This window comes from Oryctolagus cuniculus, chromosome 11 (assembly GCF_051225735.1).
Source record: "Oryctolagus cuniculus isolate XC-2025 breed Fujian yellow rabbit chromosome 11, ASM5122573v1, whole genome shotgun sequence".
NCBI classification, from domain to species: domain Eukaryota; kingdom Metazoa; phylum Chordata; class Mammalia; order Lagomorpha; family Leporidae; genus Oryctolagus; species Oryctolagus cuniculus.
The window spans coordinates 28,362,356-28,380,772 of record NC_142877.1 but is presented as its reverse complement, the minus strand read 5'-3'; the positions used below and the strand labels follow the sequence as shown (position 1 = coordinate 28,380,772).

General features: G+C 45.2%; 1 protein-coding gene across 12 annotated transcripts in view; it reads right to left on the bottom strand.

The window, feature by feature from the left end:
- Positions 1-18,417, bottom strand: part of PTPRA (protein tyrosine phosphatase receptor type A) — a 154,509-nt gene that overhangs the window by 66,645 nt on the left and 69,447 nt on the right. For all 12 annotated transcript variants that reach the window (XM_089308164.1, XM_008256241.5, XM_089308168.1 and 9 more), the window contains 2 exons: positions 1,815-1,893; positions 1,031-1,372 (listed from right to left, as the gene is read on the bottom strand). In XM_089308164.1, the coding sequence (XP_089164290.1) occupies positions 1,031-1,372; positions 1,815-1,893 (421 nt within the window). The remainder of the gene's footprint in view (positions 1-1,030; positions 1,373-1,814; positions 1,894-18,417) is intronic.

Below are 18,417 nucleotides of genomic sequence, written 5' to 3'. Positions count from 1 at the left end.
TAGTTACGGGGCCATAGTTAACTGCAAGGGAAGTGAGGCCTACTCACTGGAACTCTATCTGGGTCTTCTATCTGGCTGCAGGGTTCCAAGTACTTGGGCCATCTTCTGCTGCATTAGCAGGGAGGCAGATTCAAGTGGAGCAGCTAAGATACAAACCGGCAGTCATATGGGATGCTGGCATCACAGGCAGCAACTTAACCTGCTGTGTCACAATGCTGGCCCCTTGAAACCCTCTTTCTAGTTCTACCCCTGGCCACTGGCCTTCTGTTCCATATATAATTGGCACAAGACATCTCTATCATTGTCCTTCCCACAATCCCCTTGGATCCCTCCCATTTTGAAGCTAATTTTATGATGTAGTCTCTCTATCCTATAGTCTTCACTCTCTTGCATCATCAATAAGCTCCCCTCTTTTGCATGTATTTTCACTCTTTTCTACCCTTAAACACGTTTACAGCTACCCCCCTCAGCTAGCCAGAATCCCACTTTTTCCTTTCTTCTTTTTAAAAAATTTACTTGCTTATTTATTTATTTATTTGAAAGGCAGAGTTATAGAGACAGAAAGGTAGAGAGACAGTGAGAGAGATATCTTTCCATCTGCTGGTTCACTCCCCAGATGGCCCCAAAAGGTAGGGGCCTGGTCCAGGCTGAAAGCCAGGAGCCCAGAACTCCATCTGGTCTCCCACGTGAGTGGCAGGGGCCCCAGCTCCTGTCCATCCTCCGCTGCCTTTCCAGGCACATTAGCAGGAAAGCTGATAGGAAGTGGAGCAGCTGGAACCTGGACTCAGTTCTCCAATATGGGATGCCAGCGTGGCAGGCAGCAGCCTAGCTCACTGTACCACAACTCCGGCCCGTTTCCCTTTTTCTTAACTCTAGCCTAACTAGATAGTCCTAAGAATTCCTTACATCCAGGTTTTACTACTTTGGGGAAATTTTATTTCTTTTGAGAAACGGTATGGCTACAAAACACGAAGTTAATCAAAGGACGAATAAACTGGGAACAAAAGCAGAGCAGAGATCACGTGCAGACCTGAAGGAGGGAAGGCCTCAGCAGTGGTGGCTGCGGTGCTGGAATTCCCCTCCCAGGGCTCCGTCCAGGCATCTGTAAACTGGTTTTCTGGAAGCCACGTTCCATTTGGTGAAATGGTAGTGCCTACAGAACTGGTGCTTGCTGATCTTGTGGTCCCATTGACAGAGTCTGAAGAATTGACAGTGGTTACGTAGATGGGTCCGAGAGTTAGATTTGAGCTGACTGTTGGTGAAGTTACTGAAGAAGTTACTGAAGAAGCTGTATTTGAAGTTTTGGTCTCTTTTTTAACTGATTCTGCTGTTGATGCTTTAATTGATCTCGTAATTTCTATGGAAGGTGAAACTACAAGCACCAAAAAATAAGACAATGTCACACAAAACATGAAGCTCAAAAGTTGTGAGATACAAGGAACAAATTTTAATAAGCTCTCAAAGATGTGGAGACCAGGTAAAGATGCCCCCACTACAAACATGTACATTTTTATCTAATGCCAAGGGGAAACAGAGTTCTTAGTCCCTCAGAATTAATATACAGAGTCTGAAGTACCAACATTTTTTTTTTATTTTTCAGGAAAAACACATTTCTTTATTTAAAATAATATGTAGTAAGTAAAACAATGATGAGCATAAAATACAATTCAGATTTCCAAATATATGTATTTTACTATTACTTGAGTAAAATTTTAATATTCTTTGTAAAAGATACTATATTATTCAAATTCTAATCACTAAATGTGAAAACAAAATGCTATTCTAAACACCAGCTTTATGATGCGACAATTTACCTGTAGTAGCATTGTTGGCACTGACATGAATCAGACCACTGCCAAGAAGAGCAAGAATGAACCAGGAACCCATGCTGACCTGAAAAATAAAGGAACATGTTAGGTGAAGTAGCATATTAATTTTCTTAAAAGATTTATTTATTTGACAGGCAGAGTGACAGAGAGAAAGGACACAGAAAAGGAAAGATCTCCCTTCCACTGGTTCACTCCTCAAATGGTTGAAATGGCTGGGGCAGGGCAAGGCTAAAGTCAGGAGCCAGGAGCTCCATCTTGGTCTCCCACATGGGTAGCAAGGGACCCAAGTACTTGGGCCATCTTCTGCTGCTTTCCTAGGTTCATTAGCAAGGAGCTGGACTGGAAGCAGAGCAGCCAGAACAGTTGGCAGTTCAACTGATACTCTGATATGGGATGTTGGTATTGCGAGCACTATAATGCCAGCTCCTGGAGTTACTATGTTATCATAACTATGTCCAAAAAACTCACCAAAAAAGTATTTTGGGCAGAATCTTCACAGGTGTTACTAAAAAGTAAGTACCAAACAGAAGATCTTTTGAGAGCCTGTTTTGCACATTCCCCAGGAGTTCAACTTTTTTTTTTTTTTGGACAGGCAGAGTTAGACAGTGAGAGAGAGAGACAGAAAGAAAGGTCTTCCTTCCGTTGGTTCACCCCCCAAATGGCCACTACGGCCAGCGCTGCGCCTATCCGAAGCCAGGAGCCAGGAGCTTCTTCCTGGTCTCCCATGCTGGTGCAGAGCCCAAGCACTTCGGCCATCCTCCACTGCTTTCCCAGGCCACAGCAGAGAGCTGGACTGGAAGAGGAGCAACCGGGACAGAACCGGTGCCCCGACCAGGACTAGAACCCGGGGTGCCAGCACCGCAGGCAAGGATTAGCCTAGTGAGCCGCAGCGCCAGCCAACTGAATTTTATACATATAAAAATAGATCTTGGGGTAGACGTTTGGTGGAGTTGTTAAAACACCAACAGAACGTATTGGATTATACCAATACTAGGTTTGATACCAAGTTCCTGATTCTAGCTTCTTCCTGATGCAGACTCTTTTTAAGCCCCCGAACTGATTCTATCTGCAGCTTTACATTCTTCATAGAGAAAACTATGGAGAAGGTAGGTTGATTATACTAATGCACTACAACCTTTCACCTACCCCAAGCCATATGAGAGGACAGTGGCACATTCCTGCCAGTAACAGAGGCTCATTCATCCATTCATATGTCTGTGTCTTACACTGAGCTAGCTACTGGAGAAACAATTGGGAAGTATTCCTGCCAGTAACAGTGGCTCATTCATCCATTCATATTTCTGTGTTCTACACTGAGCCAGGTACTGAAGAAACAACTGGAGAGTAATAAGCTCACAAGCTTCATCTTCATAAGACTCATAGTCTAGAAGTAAATCAGTGTAGAAGTCATTCTCTAGGGGTAGCAGGACATGCCTCCCTAAGGGGCACATGAAAATCTCTGGGGAGAGGAAGGAAAGAAGAGAGGGATGTGCAGGTAGTGCAAATGCACCCCAGAAGCTTGCCATGACAAGCATGGTAATGCTGAGCAGGGAAATGGGTTTAGCAAAGTGGCCATTTCTCATGTACAGCCACATCAGATTTGACTACTTTCGTATTCTTCCTAGGCAGTGAGCATTAAACCAATGACTTTTTTTGTTTGTTTAACAGGCAGAGGTAGACAGAGAGTGAGAGTGAGAGTGAGAGTGAGAGTGAGAGAGTGAGAGTGAGAGTGAAATGAGAGAGAGAGAGAGAGAGAGAGAGAGAGAGAAAGAGAGAGAGAGAGAGAGAGAGAGAGAGAGAGAGAGAAAGGTCTTCCTTCCGTTGGTTCACCCCCCAAATGGCTGCTACGGCCGGCGCGTTGCACTGATCCAAAACCAGGAGCCAGGTGCTTCTTCCTGGTCTCCCATTGGGTGCGGGGCCCAAGCACTTGGGCCATCCTCCACTGCCTTCCTGGGCCACAGCAGAGAGCTGGACTGGAAAAGGAGCAACCGGGACAGAATCTGGCGCCCCAACCAGGACTAGAACCCAGGGTGCCAGTGCCGCAGGAGGAGGATTAGCCTAGTGAGGTGCGGCGCCGGCAAACCAATGACATTTTAAGTCTGTGAAAAATGTGGATAGTGAACTAACATGGATCTCTGACAGAAGCCATCTCAATTCCTAATCGACCATAACCCCAAACTGAGAATGTACACAGTTCTCTCCACAAGGGTGAGGAACTCAACTGAAAGGCTGACTCTTATAAATAACATGTGTATTTTTGATATACAGGAAATTTTTCCTCCTAACATTATGTATTTGAGGAAAGGAAGTAGAACCATCACCCTACTCCTTACAGCAAAATAAATTCCAGATGGTTTAAAGAATTCTTAAAACCATATTTTATTCAGGGGTCAGTGTTGTAGTATAGCAGGTAAAGGTGCCACCTGCAAAGCTGGCATCCCATAAGTGCAGCAGATTAAATCCCGGTTGCTCTACTTCCCATCCAGCTCCCTGCTAATGTGCCTGGGAAAGCAGCAGAAGATGGCCCAAGTCCTTGGGCTCCTGTTACCTGCCACCCACATGGGAGAACTGGAAGAAGTTCCTGGTTTCTGGCTTCAGACTGACCTAGCTCTGGATGTTGCAGCCAGTTGGGGAGTGAACCAGTGGATGGAAGATCTCCCTCTTTCTCTGTCTCTCCTTCTCTCTCTCTGTAACTCTGCCTCTCAAATAAATATTTTTAAAAACACACAAAAATATTTTATTTATTTATTTGAGAGGCAGAGTTACAGACAGTGAGAGGGAGAGACAGAGAGAGGGGACTTCCATCTGCTGATTGATTCCCCAAGGGGCCCTAATGGCTGGGGCTGGTCCGGGCTGAAGCCAGGAACCAAGAACTGCACTCTGGTTTCCCATGTGACTAGCAGGAACCCTAGTACAGGGGCCATCTTCTGCTGTCTTCCTGGGCACATCAGTGGAGAGCTGGATGTGAGGCAGGGCAGCTGGGACTTTAATTCATTCTCAGATATGAGATGCCAGCATTGCGAGCAGAGGATTAACCTACTGTGCCACACCACTGATCCTATTTTCTAGATTTTAAATTAAAGAGCATGTCTTTATAAATAAAAATCAGTGGAAGTTAAAAAGACAAGTTTAATCACAGTGCATGAATATAAGAAGCAGAACTTAAAGATAGAAAATATAGGAAGTACATGCATCAAGTGAGAGAACACAAACAGAATGTACACATAGTGACAGAGGTAGAAAGGACTTGCATGTGTGGAGTCAGAGCCCTGTCAGAACTTCACATCCATGTCAAGCCACAGGCTACAACCAGGAAAAACCCCAATGAAGGCCTCATTCTTCTCAGAGATCAAAACCCTCAGGAAACGCCTGTGACTCCCTGACCCCCTCTACCCCCATCACCCAACTCATCTGCAGCCACACCTATCCTTACTTCCCTTCTTCGGTCTCCAAGCATCCCAGAACTGCCTGTCTGGAAGCAGCAAACTCCTTACTCCTGAAGGTTGCCACATGCAAACCACTTCTCTGGGAGCCTGCTCTGACACGCCCTGTTCCTGACGGTTTTGCCTTGTGATCTCTGGGCAGAAGACTGCCTGCGGCCTGTAGTTTTCTGCCCCTTCCGAAGATCTGATATTCTCCTGGATGACTTCAACATCCACAGAGGACAACCACAAGCCACATCTGGACCAACCTCTCAGTTCTTTGACTTCCTCAACTCCAATGACCTTATACCTCCACTCCACTCAAACCCCCATTAACAATCAATGGCTGCACTCCAGGTTCTGTCATCAGCCAGAAAAGGTTTTAGACTGAATCTCCACTCACACTTCCTATCCTTGCAGTTCTTCTCTTAGGTCTGCTGCACCTGTTCTCCAACCTCATCCAGGCCTTCAGTCCCTTCAACTCTTCTCCAATTTATTTTTTCTTTTAAATTATTTATTTTATTTATTTGAAAGAGTTACTGAGAGAGACAGATACACACACACACACACAGAGAGAGAGAGAGAGAGAGAGAGAGAGAGAGAGAGGTCTTCCATCTGCTGGTTCACTCCCCAAATGGCCGCAACAGCCAGAACTAAGCTGATTTGAAGCTAGGAGCCAGGAATGTCTAGGTCTCCCACATGGGTACAGGGGCCCAAGGACTTGGGCCATCCTCCGCTGCTTTTCTAGGTGCATCAGCAGAGAGCTGGATCAGAAGTGGAGCAGCAGGGACTCAAAACGGAACACATATGGGATGCCAAGGCTTTAACCTGTTGAGTCACAGCACCAGCCTCCTCCAATTTCTTTTTTTCTAATATATGTGCCCTGTCTTTATTTCCCTCTCTACCAAACCAAGAAAAGTTGCTGTTAATTTAATCGCTATTTTGCTAATCCCCTAAATTCCTCTGTTATCCCAACAGAGGAAAAAAACCCAGTCCTCAACTGGCAACCTTATACTTCTATTGCCAAATGCTACTTAAGAAAAATTAAATAAGCCACAACATTTCTATCACTATGGATCACTATTTCTGCCTCAGTGGAACCCCGAACAACCTTTCTGTATTTCCCTAGTCTGCTTTCTCTCCAATTCTCCATTCTACCCCTTCAACTATCTCCTCCCACACCCTTGGCTATTGGCCTCACTTAGACTTCCAAGAAAAGAGAAGCCAATGGACTGGGCCATCCTTAATCCCAGTCCCATATCTAGAAATTTCCTCCCAAGAATCTCAGTCCTTTGGAATCCAGCCCTGTTGATCTCCTGCCACCATCCCTAGCATTAACTGCAGTACTTAAACACTATTAAAAATTCCTCAAAGATGAAAAACTCCTTTGCATGTACATCAATCATTACTCTAGTCTGCTTCACAGCCAAATTTCTAGAAAGAGTTGTCTCCATGGCAATCTGGCTTCTTTTTCCAGAATTCCACTAAAACAGTTACCTCAGTATTAAAGAATGATCTCTTTAAAAATATGTGTAATTCATTCACAAAGATCAATTTTCCTAATGTTTTATAAAGAGTTTATAAAGGGTCCGGTGCTGCGGTACAGCATGTAAAACCACTGCCTGCAGTGCTGGCATCCCATATGGGCACTGGGCTCAAATCGTGGCTGCTCCACTTCCGATCCAGTTCTCCGCTGTGACTTGGGAAAGCAGTAGAAGATGGTCCAAGTTCTTGGGCACCTGCACCCACGTGGGAGACCAGGAAGAAGCTCCTGGCTCCTGGTTTCAGATCAGGTCAGTTCTGGTTGTTGCAGCCATTTGGGGAGTGAACCAGTGGATCAAAGACCTCTCTCTCTTTCTCCGTCTCTGCCTCTCTGTAGCTCTGCTTTTCAAATAAATAAATGAATGTTTAAAATAAAAAACCAAGAGTTCTTAAAGATTAATAAAAAAGATTAACAATCCGAGTGAAAATGGGTAAAAGATACACATAATTCACAAGAAAAACCAGTTATCTTAAACCAGTTATCAAAAGATGCTCAGCTTCACTCATGATAAAAGAAAGCCAAATTAAAGCTATGCTGATGCCAGGCCGGCGCCGTGGCTCAATAGGCTAATCCTCCACCTTGCGGTGCCGGCACACCGGGTTCTAGTCCCGGTCGGGGCGCCGGATTCTGTCCCGGTTGCCCCTCTTCCAGGCCAGCTCTCTGCTATGGCCAGGGAGTGCAGTGGAGGATGGCCCAGGTGCTTGGGCCCTGCACCCCATGGGAGACCAGGAAAAGCACCTGGCTCCTGGCTCCTGCCATCGGATCAGCGCGGTGCGCCGGCTGCAGCGGCAGCCATTGGAGGGTGAACCAAAGGCAAAAAGGAAGACCTTTCTCTCTGTCTCTCTCTCTCACTGTCCACTCTGCCTGTCAAAAATTTAAAAAAAAAAAAAAAAAAAAAAAAAGCTATGCTGATGCCATTTCTTACCTATCAGATTGGCAAAAACTTTAATAATACTGCATTGCCTAGAGTTGAGTATGTAAATAGGAACTCTCATATAATCTGTAAATATTTATCAGTTACTAAATCTCTTGACCTGTCTGTGTCACATCTGCTTCAGTGACACCCCGTATTTTCCCAAATTCATTTCTTTTACCCATATCATTCTCTGAATGGAAGATTTTAAAAGCTGGTTCTACAAAGAAGGTCTCGTCTGTATGTAGACAAATAGTTAAAAGGCCTGGATCCCAGGAAACATGTACTATCAGCTATCAGAAGGGCACCAGCCAGCCTGGCTGCAGTCTGCTGACGCTGGAACCATGTGCACACATTCTAACACCAGCAGTGATTGTTAAAGAGCCACTATTGGTGATGTCTTAATTTTATTTAAAAAATCAGTTTGGCAACTATTGACAAAACTAAATATACACTTACTTTATGATCCAGTAATTTCATTACTATATATTTATCTAAGAGAAGCAATAAGCTTATTTCTAGAAAAAGATTTACATAAGAATGTTCATAATAAGAACTGAAAATGACCCTGATGATCATAAGTAAGAAAATACATAAAGGGTATTATATTCTCACAGTGATATTACTCAGCAGTAAAAGGGAAAGAATTACAGACATATAAATAAAATGAATGAATCTAAAACAGCATTATGCTGAGTAAATACTGTCTGACACTGAAGAGCATATAACATATGGTTCCACAAATATGAGATTCCAGAACAAGTAAAACTAATCCAAGGTGAAAAACATCAGAAAAATGGTTGTCTGAAAAAGAGACTAAAGATTTGCTGGAGAGGAACATGAGGTTACTTCTTGGACAACGGTGATGCTGTGTGTATTGACAGCAGTTGGACTGCACACTGTAGTAGGATTACATGGGTATACACGTTTTTCAGAATTCATTGAATGATTATCTAAGATTTATGCATTTCACTGTATAACAATTTTACATCCCAAAAAAGACCCCATCTATAAAGAAATACCTATTGTACTCTAGTAAATAATAAGCATATTAAAATATTTGGGAAGGGGCCGGCGCTGTGGCGTAGTGGGTAAAGCCGCTGGAAACAGTGACAACATCCCACATGGGTGCCAGTTCGAGTCCCGGCTGTTCCACTTCTGATCCAGCTCTCTACTATGGCCTGAGATAGCAGTAGAGAATGGCCCAAGTCCTTGGGCCCCTGCACCCACGTGGGAGACCTGGAGGAAGCTCCCGGCTTCTGGCTTTGGATTGACCCAGCTCCAGCTGTTGCGGCTGACTGGGGAGTGAACTAGTGGATGGAAGACTTTCTCTCTCTCTCTCTGCCTCTCCTTCTCTCTCTGTGTAACTCTGACTTTAAAATAAATAAAATAAATCCTTAAAAAATAAAATATTTGGCAAGAAGTGTACTGATATATGTTATTTACTGTGAAATACATTTAAAAAAACAAATTGATGTATATATAGAGGAATAGATCGATGGCCAGATGCATGATAAAACTGTGGGATCCTGACCGGCGCCACGGCTCAATAGGCTAATCCTCCGCCTGTGGCGCCGGCACCCCGGGTTCTAGGCCTGGTTGGGGTGCCAGATTCTGTCTCGGTTGCTCCTCTTCCAGTCCAGCTCTCTGCTGTGGCCTGGGAAGGCAGTGGAGGATGGCCCAAGTGCTTGGGCCCTGCACCCGCATGGGAGACCAGGAGAAGCACCTGGCTCCTGGCTTCGGATCAGCACAGTGTGCCGGCCGCAGCGGCCGTTGGGGGGTGAACCAAGGGAAAAAGGAAGACCTTTCTCTCTGTCTCTCTCTCTCACTGTCCACTCTGCTTGTCAAAAAAATAAAAACCAAAAAAACTGTGGGATCCTGATGAGGATATAACTTTTCTGTATTTGAAAAAAATTATAAAATATAACTAAAATAATCAGTTCAGGGAGAACTGACATTTTTCAGTTACTAAATCTTTTTTTTTTCCATGGCAGAGTGGACAGTGAGAGAGAGAGACAGAGAGAAAGGTCTTCCTTTGCCGTTGGTTCACCCTCCAATGGCCGCCGCGGCCGGCGCACTGCGGCTGGCGCACCGCGCTGATCCGATGGCAGGAGCCAGGAGCCAGGTGCTTCTCCTGGTCTCCCATGGGGTGCAGGGCCCAAGCACCTGGGCCATCCTCCACTGCACTCCCTGGCCACAGCAGAGAGCTGGCCTGGAAGAGGGGCAACCGGGACAGAATCCGGCGCCCCAACCGGGACTAGAACCCGGTGTGCCGACGCCGCTAGACGGAGGATTAGCCTAGTGAGCCGCGGCGCAGGCCACTAAATCTTTTTTTTTTTAAGATTTATTTATTTATTTGAAAGGCAGAGTTACAGAGAGGCAGAGGCAGAGAGAGAGAAGTCTTCCATCTGCCAGTTCACTCCCCAAATGGCCGAAACAGCCGGAGATGGGTTGATCTAAAGCCAAGAACCAGGAGCCTCTTCCGGGTCTCCCACGTGGGTGCACGGGCCCAAGGACTTGGGCCATCTTCTACTGCTTCCCCAGGCCACAGCAGAGAGCTGGACTGGAAGAGGAGCAGCCGGGACTAGAACCGGCACCCATATGGGATGCCCGCACTGCAGGCGGTGGCTTTAACCCACTACGCCACAGCGTTGGCCCCTTAGTTACTGAATCTTATACTCAAGTCTCTTAACTTATTAAAGTTTTATGTTCCTCAAAGTACTGCTCTTTGCCCTATATATTTCCTATTTTACATTATGTCACCATTGTGAAAAGAATCTTCTAATGTCACTTATTAAAGCATTACTAAAGCATTTGTTATTTTAAAAGCTACTGGTTCTCCTCTTCCATCATTACATATTTTCTAAAAGATTTATTTACTGTTTTATTTATTTGAAAGGCAGAGTTACAGAGAGGTAGACACACAGAGGTCTCCATCATTACATATTGTAAGCTCCTTTTTAAAAGTCAGGTATGCTCATTACAAGAAATACAAACAGGATGAGGTATATAAGGCAAACATGTCTCAATTACCACCTGGTAGTCCAATTTCCCAAGTGAATACTAAACACTTCCTTCTACATGTCTTTTCTTTTTTAAAGATTTATTTACTTGAAAAGCAGTTACAGGAAAGGCAGAGAGAGAGAGAGAGAGAGAGAGAGAGAGAGAGAGAGGTCTTCCATCCGCTGGTTCATTCCCCAAACAGACGCAACTGCCGTAACTGTGCCGATCCAAAGCCAGGAGCCAGGAGCTTCTTTCAGATCTCCTACAGGGGTGGCAGGGGCCCAAGGACCTGAGCCATCTTTTACTGCTTTCCCAAGCCACAGCAGAGAGCTGGATTGTAAGTGAAGGAGCTGGGACTTGAACCCAGCACCCATGTGGGATGTTGGCACTGCAGGCGGTGGCTTTACCCACTACGTCACAGCACTGGCCCCTAAACACTTCCTTCGACACCATTTAGAAATTTCCTGTACTACACCAGCATACACCACACATTTAAAAGACAATAAGCAGATATTATATATACTGTCTGCAGCCTCTATTTCCACTACGTTTTCCATATCCACGCATTCAGCTATACCACAATTATTTTAACGAGTCCTGTTTGCCTTTTTTAAGAGTTGATTACATATTATTTCCTTCCCTATTCCATACATCATTTTCCATTAGGCAACCGTGATCTGAGAATAAAGAGAATTATATACTCTGGGAAAGTCAAAAGAATGGGGAAAAATTCAAGCTTCTAATTGTTTATTTTTCAAAACACCATGTGAATCATAAGCCTTTGGTTGACTGAGAGTACTGAGCAGCTGAGCAGGGAAGCTTTGGGAGATGAGTCATGAAGTCTGGGCAGTTCCTTGATAGACAAGACACAATAGAGGGTGCACTGTTCTCTCTCGTACTCCACCACACCCAGACAAAGGCCAATATATAGTCTATTTCATTACAAAAATATTTTTTATTTTTTTAAAAAAGTTGTTTCTACTACATATTCATTAGAGTACTCAGAGAGCAGAGTCCAACGCTCAAATCACTGAAACCAAGATGCCATTAGCAATACTTAAAAGCCCTAGGATAAAAAGCGAAGAAAGTTCTGAAAAATCAGAGCTGTTGCTTTCCTGATAGTGAATGCTTGAGGACATTTCCTAAATGTTCTTAAAAGTCAAATTCAACACAGTAGATTCCAGGGATGTATGTGGAGACTCTGAATTCTCCAAGGGGACACAGATGGTATACAACGCTTACTTGCTGTTTGTTCAGTCATTCACATTTACCCTCTCTTCGCCAATTCTCACCAAGCCTGCTCCACTGACAGTGGTATTATTACATACCCACTATGATATGTTGCCTCAGGTGAGGGGGGGAAAGGTCCTCTCTGAGATGGTAGGCAGGTAGTTAGTGAGGGACAAGGAGTAAGGACTGTCAACACACAAGCCTTGTGCACCATCCAAATTGCACCACCTTCTGTGCTGATTCAACAAAGCTGAACACACTTGGCACACCCACTCCTTATCATGCATCTAAGCCTCACTTTCCATTATATGCCAGACACCATGATACCCTTCTGGGGTCCACCATGTACAATGCAGGCTCACCCCAAACCCTGCCTCCTTTGAACAGGGTTCTGTCCTGTGCACCACCCCTTATCTTATAAAAAGATGACCTCAGCTGGGTGAGGGCGATTCTCCCTCTTGAGGTTGCCTGCACTCATGGCTAAGTGTGAACCATCCCTTTGCTTCTCAATAAATCCCACTTTTCTTCTCATCTCTACCTATGTCTCCTGACATATGGGAAGACAAGAACCTAGACCAAGTCTAGCTGGGGGTCTCTCTGAGTCCAGTCAGGACTCTTGGTCCTCACAATATAATCTGGGGTCCCAACCTGTATAATTTCTCTATAAAAACCTTGAATGTAAATAACCAATTGATTATATCTGTTGACATGCATTTCAGGGGTAAATTGTTTGCAATATATAGAATGCACTCAAGGTAAAGGAACCATTCACAGGTACACCACATACCTGCTAAAGAATTCTTTGGATTCTGGCCAAAGAGCAACATTCCCTGCCCAAATACACACTGCGGCTGTCACTGGACCCTTAGGCTCTAAGAGTCATGCATGCCACTCTCACCCCAGAGGAAGGAGGAGGAAAACTGCCTTTTAAGGAGATCATGCCCATTTCTCAGCGAGGAGTGAACAAGTCAGTGAATCCTAACTAAGGAGATAGAAACTAAAGTGTATTATGAGAGTTCCAGGAAGGTGGTTTTTTTCCTTGCCCTCCTTCCTGTAATCTGGAATTTGGATATCACAGTTAGGGCCCCAGCAGCCATTCTGGACACTGAGGTGACCTTGAAGATAGCAGAATAGAGGTTAGAAAGAGACTAGGTTTCTGATGACACCGTCAAGCTGCCACATGAGTCCTACTGACCTTCATCTTTTGTATATTTGAGAAAGAAGTCTATTTCATTTTCTGAAAAACACAACCACTCTCAGTCCTGTTACAGATACTCGTAAGGAACAGGACCAATTCCTCACATTATGATGTGTGATGATCTAGGAGGCTGCTCTGCCTACATTTACTCAAGAGAAAGTGTTATGAGGAATCAACACCATGGAGTCACCACCAGCAAAGGAAAGCTCAACTAATTGCACATTCCCAAGAGTTGCCAGACTTTGACTATGGAGGCTTCCACTAAGTTGTTCTATTCAAAGTTGAACATTCCACTTTTTTTTTTTTTTTTATTTGAAAGACAGAGTTACAGAGAGAGGTAGAAACAGAGAGAGAGGTCTTCCATCCGCTGCTTCACTCCCCAGACGGCAGCAATAGCTGGAGCTGCACCAATCCAAAGCCAGGAGCCAGTAGCTTCTTCTGGGTCTCCCAGGTGGGTGCAGGGGCCCAAGAAGTTGGGTCATCTTCTACTGCTTTCCCAGGCCATGGCAGAGAGCTGGATTGGAAGAGGAGCAGCCGGGACTAGAACCAGAACCCATATGAGATGCCAGTGCTTCAGGCCAGGGCTTTAACCTGCTGTGCCACAGCACCGGCCCCAAACATCCCACTTTTAATTCATTATTACTGGTACAATATGATCAAGCAACAGGTATGAGTTATCTCAATATTTGTGCATTTTATTACAGTGAAATCTCAACAGCAACTATTCAGGTTAGATATTCTCATTACTCTCATGTTGCAGATAAAGAAACTGGGTGATTAGCCGGCGCCGTGGCTCAATAGGCTAATCCTCCACCTTGCGGCGCCGGCACACCGGGTTCTAGTCCCGGTTGGGGCGCCGGATTCTGTCCCGGTTGCCCCTCTTCCAGGCCAGCTCTCTGCTATGGCCAGGGAGTGCAGTGGAGGATGGCCCAGGTGCTTGGGCCCTGCACCCCATGGGAGACCAGGAAAAGCACCTGGCTCTTGGCTCCTGCCAGGATCAGCGCGGTGCGCCGGCTGCAGCGGCGGCCATTGGAGGGTGAACCAGCGGCAAAGGAAGACCTTTCTCTCTCTGTCTCTCTCTCTCACTGTCCACTCTGCCTGTCAAAAAAAAAAAAAAAAAAAAAAAAAAGAAACTGGGTGATGGTTAAACAGCTGGTAAATTGTGGAGCTGCAATTCAAATCCATGACTACCAGGCTTTTCTTTACTGCCATCAAAAAACTGAGCCAGTTAATACTAAAGTGAGTTTGGGTATACTAAAGCAGGAATTTTTAGGGGAGAGACGCTTGAATCAAACTTGGAAATATAGAGTGGTTAGCCTACAAAAGGTTTAGACACAGTCTTTGAAGCAGGACTTGGATGCTTGAAAAAGTCTGTCTGGACCCAGGAATGAAAAGCAGCTGTGTAAGGGCATCAAGCAGGAGTTCAATAAGTATCTATAAAATCAATGTGGGGGTCAGCACGGTGGCATAGCAGGTAAAGCTGCCACCTGAGGCATCAGCATCCCATAGGAGTACTGGTTTGAGTCCCAGCTGCTCCACTTCCAATCTGGCTCCCTACTAATGCACCTGGGAAAGCAGTAGAAGATGGCCCAAGTACTTGGGGCCCTGCACCCATGTGGAAGACCCAGAAGAAGCTACTGGCTCCTGGCTTCTGATCGGCCCAGCTCTGGCTACTGCATTCATTTGGGGAGTGAAGCAGCGGATGGAAGATCTCAATCTCTCTCCCCCTGCCCGTAACTCTGCCTTTCAAATAAATAAATAAATACATCTTAAAAAAAATCAATGTGAAAAGGCAGGCATGAAAGAATGGGGTTAGCGAGAACAGAGGAGGGAACAGTGTACTCAATGAGGTTGGAGAAGGCTGCAATCAGTTTAGGAAGGGGCCTGTAGGCCACAATAAGAACATTTTTGTTACTGCTTTTTGGCATTTTTTCACTCAAAATAAAGTTTTGACTCAATGAACCAGTAAGCCTTGAGGAACAACCCAAGGCTTTAGTACAGCGGGACTGACAAGAACACTTGGCTTTTAGAAACAATGACTGATAACAGAGTAGGAGATCAGCTGGTGGAGCTGCGGTGAGGACAGTGGCTGATGGAAGCCTCCAGAAGTAATCTTGTAATTACAGCAGGAGGACCTCAGAGCGGGGCAGGGATATACAGGAGACTGAGAGGAGAATTTACAGAGAGAGGAGGGTCCATTATCGGATTTAACTGAATGGCAAGGCCAGAAGTTCAGGGATGACTAGTTTGGGACATACAGAGGGAAGGCAATTCAGTTCTGCACATGGGAATGTGCGGCTCTACAGTACATGTTGTACCTGGTGGGGAGGGACAGAATGGCAGGCGATGACAGAGCAGCTGCCATGGAAGTCAGGCAGAACGCCAGAGAAGGGAAAAGGACAGCTGTAAGAGCGACAAAAGCAGCAATGAGCAGGCCAGGCGGGAGACATCTGAAAAGCACAGGAGGCAGAAGTAGGTGGGTGCTGACGAGTGGAAAACTGCAACATGCCACCAAGGGAGGGTGGAGTAGGAACAGCACACTGAGGGCTGCCAGCCAGAAGGAACAGCTTCGGAAGGCCTGGAAATCAACTTTCTTCTCTTGTCTTCTTGAGAAAGGCAGTGTAATATCAGTGAAATCCAAAACAAAGAGAACAGGACCCTCAAATTAGTGGGGCTCAGTGGCACTGCCATAAATGAAATTACAGAGAATGAAATCTGGCCACTAAGGCTGTGCAACAGATTCTTCAGTTCTACTGCCTTTAAATTAACCCAAACCAAGATCCAGTTTAGCGTCATGATAGAGATGAGCCTGCAGGCAGAGAAGCAAGTAAGATTACTACAGTCAAAAATAAATAAATAAATAAATAAAACTAGGTTTGGTATAAATTTATATTGACGATTAAGACAAAGACGGGGCTGGCATTGTGGTGTAGTGGGTAAAAGCCGTTGCCTGCAGTGCTGGCATCCCATATGGGCGCTGGTTTGAGTTCTGGCTGCTCCACTTCCAATCCAGCTCTCTGCTATGGCCTGGGAAAGCAGTAGAAGGCCCAAGTCATTGGGCCCTGCTCTGGCGTTGGAGACCTGGAAGAAGTTCCTGACTGCTGGCTTTGGATTGGCTCAGCTCCAGCCGTTCCAGCCACTGGGGGAGTGGACCAGCATATGGAAGACCTCTCTCTCTCTGTCTCTCCTTCTCTCTGTGTTAACTCTTTCAAATAAATAAAAACATCTTTAAAAAAATAAAAAAGACAAGGAGCAATAAGGAAAACTGTTCTGCTTACAGCACACCTTGGAATAAACCACTGAATATATGAAACCAAAGTATAATACAGTTATCTGGATAAAATAAAAAATAAACCAGGATAAATTGAAAAAAAAAATAAAATGAAAAGAATCCACCTACCAATGTGAAGGCTTGCTACCATAAGTAGGACAATGTGGCATTAGCAAAGGGATAGATAGATCAATGGGACAGAACATAGAATAAGAAACACACGAATAGCCCAAATAATTGTTGGCAAAGGTGCAGAAGCATTTCAATGGACTGCCTTTTCAGCAAATGGCACTTGGAAAACTGGATGTTCACATCCAAGAGAATGAAGCTGTACCCGTACCTTGTACCATGTAGATAAATGGACTCAAAATGAGTCAAAGACCTAAAACTAGAAAACTTAGTTCATTATACTGTAACATCAGCCCCCAAAGAATAAATTTTTAAAAAATGTTCTTTTATGGGAGCCAGTGCTGTGGTATGGTAGGTTAAACCTCCACCCATGGTGCCAGCATCCCATATGGGTGTTGGTTTGAGTTTTGGCTGCTCCACTTCTTCTTCTTCTTCTTCTTCTTCTTCAAGATTTTTATTTATTTATTTGAGAGGTTGAGTTACAGAGGAGGGAGTGACAGAGAGAAAGGTTTTCCATCTGCTGGTTCACTCCCCAAATGGCTGCAACGGCCAGAGCTGCACCTATCTGAAGTCAGGAGCTGAGAGCTTCCTCTGGGTCTCCCACATGGGTGCAGGGGCCCAACGACTTGGGCCATCTTCCATTGCTTTCCCAGGCCATAGCAGAGAGCTGGGCCAGAAGTGGAGCAGCCAGGACTAGAACCGGCACCCACATGGGATGCCAGCACTGCAGGCAGAGGATTAACCTGCTACACCACAGCGCTGCCCCTGTTCCACTTAAGATCCAGCTCCTTGCTGGTATCCTGAGAAAGCAGTCAAAGATGGCTCAAGTGCTTGGGCCTCTGCACACATGTGGGAGACCCAGAAGAAGCTCCTGGCTCCTGGCTTCAGACCAGCCCAGTTCTAGTCATTGTGGCCATTTGGGGAGTGAACCAGGAGATGGAAGACCTTTCTCTCTCTTTCTCCCACTCTCTATAACATTTCCTTCCAGATAAATAAATCTTTAAAAAAATTTTTTATAATGTAATTTTATTATTATTTACATAGAGTGAGGCCAACAGTTCAGAAGACAATTGCCACCAGAAAGACATAGTTTCAAAGACAAAGGTGCATTGCATGCCATTCAGAGACCAGATGAGAAAGCACCAGGTTAGTCTTTTTTTTTTATTTCAAAGGCAAAGTTACAGAGAGGCAGAGGCAGAGGCAGACAGACAGATCTTCCATCTGCTGGTTCACTCCCCAGATTGTAGCAATGGCCAGAGCTGATCCAAAGCCAGGAGCCAGGAGGTTCCTCCAGGTCTCCCATATGGGCGCAGGGGCCCAAGCACGTAGGCTATTTTTTACTGCTTTCCCAGGCCATAGCAGGGAGCTGGATTGGAAGTGTAGCAGCCAGGACTCAAACCAGCACCCATATGGTATGGCGGCACTGTAGGAAATGGGCCACAGCCCTAGCTCCTAGGTTAGTCTTAAGGCAGAGGGAACAAAGTGAAAACATGGACTAGGGGCTTTATTATAGTTTCAATGGAAGGAATGGTGAGATAGAATAAGCAGATTCAGGACTGTCTAGTTTGAATAAATGCAGTGGGTTCTGGGGCATAGGGCTATCCCTAGTTGCCTGGGAGCTGGTCTTGAAGTAAACATGGCAGGGACAGCAGGTGGATTGTGGTCCAGAGTATGAGAAAGGAGGTGGCTGGGATATAGTCTCTGGGTTGGTTGGTCTGCATTTGAAAGGCACTCACCACGGCACGTGAATTACCTCTCAGGAATTGCCTAGCATCAGAAACACACGTTTGATACAACGCTACAAGACCTCTCTTGTAAAAACTAACCTACGAGAAAATATATCATAGCTGCTTGGGGATGGAGAAGTGGATGAGGGCAA